Source organism: Sinocyclocheilus rhinocerous, unplaced genomic scaffold (genome assembly GCF_001515625.1).
Source record: "Sinocyclocheilus rhinocerous isolate Xijiao unplaced genomic scaffold, SAMN03320098_v1.1 scaffold43, whole genome shotgun sequence".
Taxonomy (NCBI): Eukaryota; Metazoa; Chordata; class Actinopteri; order Cypriniformes; family Cyprinidae; genus Sinocyclocheilus; species Sinocyclocheilus rhinocerous.
The window spans coordinates 32268-36521 of NW_015628370.1; the positions used below are offsets into that span (position 1 = coordinate 32268).

Below are 4254 nucleotides of genomic sequence, written 5' to 3' on the forward strand. Positions count from 1 at the left end.
CATTCAAAACACCTACAGAGTGCACGCATTACGTGAAGTGTAGTGCGCGTGCGCATTTACAGTGCGCTCTTTCATTGCATGATTCAGTCTATTAAAATACATTCAGAATGATCACAAATTCAAGACATGGGGGCCGAAAATGTGTATATTTATACCACGTCTTATAGTTAATCAATTTCACACGGAAGAGTGCCTTTTTTTCTCTCCAAAAATTACCATATACAAATGTAATATAGATTTTTTTTTTTTTACAACAGTTCAATAAACTAGAGACTTACATTTTAGACACCATATTGTCTGTTTTGCACTTATTTCGCCAACAAAAATAATTCCAAACAAAGCCACAGCGCTGTTTTGCTATTTCCATTACAGGTTTAGGTCTTAAATTTCATATAAGGTGGTATTAAAAAATTCTTAAGTCTTAAATTTAACTTGTTCATGTCTGTAGAAACCCTGTATTGTGGCAAAATAATAACATGTAAATAGATTTAAAAAGTGACTTTAAAATCATAGTAATATGTTGTTTTTCTTTATAATTAAACATTATATTTCAATTCCCTTTTTAATTTATTTTTTACTTTTTAATGTTACTTTACTTTTTTTTTTTTAAAGGGATACTCCATCTGCTTACCCTAATGCCATCCCATATGTATGTGACTCTTTCTTCAGATTAACACATAGATTTTTAGAAAAATAATCCATCTCTGTGAGTCCATATAATGCAAGTGTCCGGGACCTCCATAGTTGAAGCTTTAAAAACCACACAAAGTGAACATGAGGGTAACGAATATGACTCCAGTTGATGAATCAGTGTCTGTTGAAGTATACAATGGGTGTGTGTGAGGGGGAAAATTTTAATATTTTAAACTTTAACTATAAACCATTGCCTCCAGCCAGCTGTCATATCAGTTCACACTTGATGTAAACGTCAGTTGGTGAACATGTTGTAAAACTCACTTAAGAAGTGGTGCAGATGGACAGAGCACTGTTATGTTCACTTTGGTTTTTGAAGCATCAACTTTGGGAGTCCCATACACTTGCATTACATGGACTTAGTGATGGATTATTTGCCTAAAATTTTTTTTGTTTGTGTTCATCTGAAGAAAGAAAGTCATTAACGTCTAGAACGGCATGAGGTTGAGTAGATGAGACAATTTTTGTATTAAGCCATAATGTTATATTATCTGCCTAGTATCTCCTTATTTCATCTAGTCTCTGTTTCTCTTCATTGCTAAGGGTTAGGTAAAGTTTAAACTTAATGTATCTGCTCTTCTGTCTCAGGTAAGCGTCAGACAACTGTGCCCAGCTCAGAGACTCCAGCGGCGAAGAGATTAAAGATGGAGCCCAGCCCTCAGAGCTCTTCAGGAAATGGCACACCCCAACCAGCGTCAGGAAAATCCACCCCCAGCTCCAGGTACTTCTTTTTTTCTTTTTCTTTTCTTGAACATTACCCAGATCCAGAAAACCCTCAGCTCACTCTTCTCCCCATCTCTGGGTCCTGGGTCTTTTCTCCAGCCTCCAGCTGTGAAGTCTATTTCCTCTATCCCCTGAGACATGAACCCAGTTACACTTATATTAAACCATACAGTGCTGTAGCCAGTAACAGTATCACAATTCTCCACCACATTACAGTTCATGATGCCTATTTTATCCCTTCAAATCACAGACAAACATTGCCAGAGTCACAAACCATATTATGTCTTGCTTATTTCAAGCTTGTATAACATTTTTTGCATCTCCCCTTTAGTGATGTGCTTCTGACAGAGGATGCCGTGCGCAGGTATCTCATCAGGAAGCCCATGACCACTAAAGACCTGCTGAAGAAGTTCCAGACTAAGCGCACAGGCCTCAGCAGCGAGCAGACAGTCAACGTGCTCGCCCAGATCTTGAAGAGGCTCAACCCAGAGAGGAAGAACATCAATGACAAGATGCACTTCTACCTCACAGAGTGAGCCCAGCTGAGGAGAGAGTGAAACTGAGTGCCCATCACCAGCAGCCTCTCCTTTAAGAACACAGTTCATTTAGGTTAAGACCAACTTGATCTGAAATTTGTCGTTTTGCTTTCAACCATTCAGCATTTATTAACAGTAGTACTTAAGTGCTGTTAATTGATGCTGGAAGTCCAAAGAGTAAAAAGACAAAGAAGACTGAGAAGCAAGCAATGGAGTAGGTTTTTGTAACGGATATAGGAAAGATGTGTTTGTAAACTCCACATTTATGTCTGTTAATGACAAGTTGAATATTAGAGAGAAACTGGGTAAAATCAACACAATGATCTTTCAAGAAAACCTGCTGAATTTTGAGAGTAACTTTACCCAGAGATTAAAATCGCATCTGAGGCTTTTATTGCACATTCATTTCTTATTACATTTGTTTGCCTTTTTTTTTTTTTTTAACTGGTTTATCAGCGTTGCACTGTTAAAAGCAGTAAAAGGTATAACTTTTGCAGATTTCTCCTTTGGTAGTACATTAAATTTGTTCAGAAATGAATAAGTGTTTGTGTTCATTTGTTTTAAATGCATATTGTATGCAATAGTAATGTATTGTTTGAGTAGAAAGCCACAATATTGGATAGCAAAAAATATTTATTAATAGACATTGTAAATAGAAGCAGTTCCAGGCAGTGACTGTCTTCATTCTTTTTACTGACTCATTTTACATTATACATTGAACAAATCAAATCTTTCCCCTTCGTATCCACTACAGGTATTTGGACCACATTTCAGTGAGCTGAATGTTATCCTAATGTTAACAGTTGTTTTTCAGCAGTTGTTTCTTTGTGGTTGTTACAGGAAAAATGCATCCGATTGACACATTTTTAGCTATGTTTGAGCATCTGAAAGATGAACAATTCTAGACCAGGGTAGTAATGTGAAAAAGCCACAGCGTTTCCAAGATAAGTGCTAAGGTCAGTCCAGTCTCAGTTCAAACAGGCAGGTTTGGACAGATCACAGAGATGCGGCGATGACGTGGAACCTTCTGAGAAAAAGGATTCTTCATCTTTCAGGATTTCATGGGTACATTTAAAGGGGTGGTTGATTGCGATTTCACTTTTTTAATGTTAGTGTGTAATGTTGCTGTTTGATCATAAACAATATCTGCAAAGTTACGAAGCTGTTCAATGCAAACGGAGATGTCATCTTTTAAAATTCTGGCAATTTAATGCCTACAAAAAACAACTGGTAAGGGACTACAACGAGTTACTTCCCAGGTCCGTTACGTCAAGAACCCATAATTTTACATAAACCCCGCCTCCGGGAAACGCAGCAAAGGGGGCGAGGCCATGCTGTGCTGCTTTAGAGAAGAGGAAGAGAAAAGTAGAGGTGCACGTAAAAATCTATTCATATATGAATCGCGATTCTGTCTTCTATCGATTCTAATGGATTCACAAGGACGTAATGGTTTACAATACAACCGGAGCACATGCCTCTATGTTGAGGGGCGGGACGTTTAGACTCGCGCTAGAGGCGGTTTAGCCAATCACAACACACTGGGCCAGCTAATCAATCAGAGCCCATCGTGTATTTCTGAGGGAGGGGCTTCATAAAAGCAGGAAATGATCAGCGCGTTCAGAGGAGAAGGGACAGAGCAGTGTGGAATAACGGTAAATTATGTGAAAAATAATGTGTTTTTTAACAAATGAAGCATTAACACATGTTAGACTGCACCCCATAAACACAATCAAGCCTAGAAAAAAACCAGTCAACCACCCCTTTAAATCGAGCATCATCCCTGTTGATGAACAGGTGTGTTTTACAAATCAAATTTTGAATGAAAGCTAAAATAAATGTTCACATTTTGTGGAAACCAAAGTATTCTCCTGCCAGTTTTGTGAAATATCAAGAAAGAAAATGAAATACGCTGGGTATATACCTTAATATATAAAGTGAGCGCCGACTCAGAAGCAAGTCCACCCAATCTGTGGATTTGTTTTCTGGGACCAATCGCATAACAATATCGGACAACAGGCTTGAAGCGGGATTTATACGTTCGCCTGCCTCCGCTGACTGCGCGCAGCCGCGCACCTTCCCAAACGGACGAGGCTTTCATACTTGTCGTTGTCGCGTTCGCCGTTGTACTATTATTTGAAACGACAGGGGGCGACGAGGAGTAATTGTTCTCTAAAACCATCGATAATCACCGGTGAGAAGAAGTCATTTGCCGGTACAAGACTTCTCGCGTGATGAATGTGTTGATGAATTAATAATTTCTTTATGTACAAACTGATTAAAACAATCTTAAACTATTGGCTTT

General features: G+C 38.4%; 1 protein-coding gene and 1 pseudogene across 5 annotated transcripts in view; one reads left to right on the forward strand and one right to left on the reverse strand.

Moving 5' to 3' along the window:
* The window catches only part of LOC107737737 (general transcription factor IIF subunit 1-like), a 14622-nt gene extending 12083 nt beyond the window's left edge, over positions 1-2539 (forward strand). For 2 of the 5 annotated variants that reach the window (XM_016549322.1, XM_016549324.1), the window contains exons 13-14: positions 1282-1414; positions 1748-2538. In XM_016549322.1, coding sequence (XP_016404808.1) covers positions 1282-1414; positions 1748-1952 — 338 coding nt within the window. In that variant the 3' untranslated portion in view covers positions 1953-2538. Of the gene's footprint in view, positions 1-1281; positions 1415-1747 lie in introns of all 5 variants that reach the window. The other 3 variants (XM_016549323.1, XM_016549326.1, XM_016549321.1) reach the window with 2 other exon arrangements.
* A 386-nt stretch (positions 2540-2925) lies between these two features.
* The window catches only part of LOC107737774 (alpha-ketoglutarate-dependent dioxygenase alkB homolog 7, mitochondrial-like), an 8663-nt pseudogene continuing 7334 nt past the window's right edge, over positions 2926-4254 (reverse strand).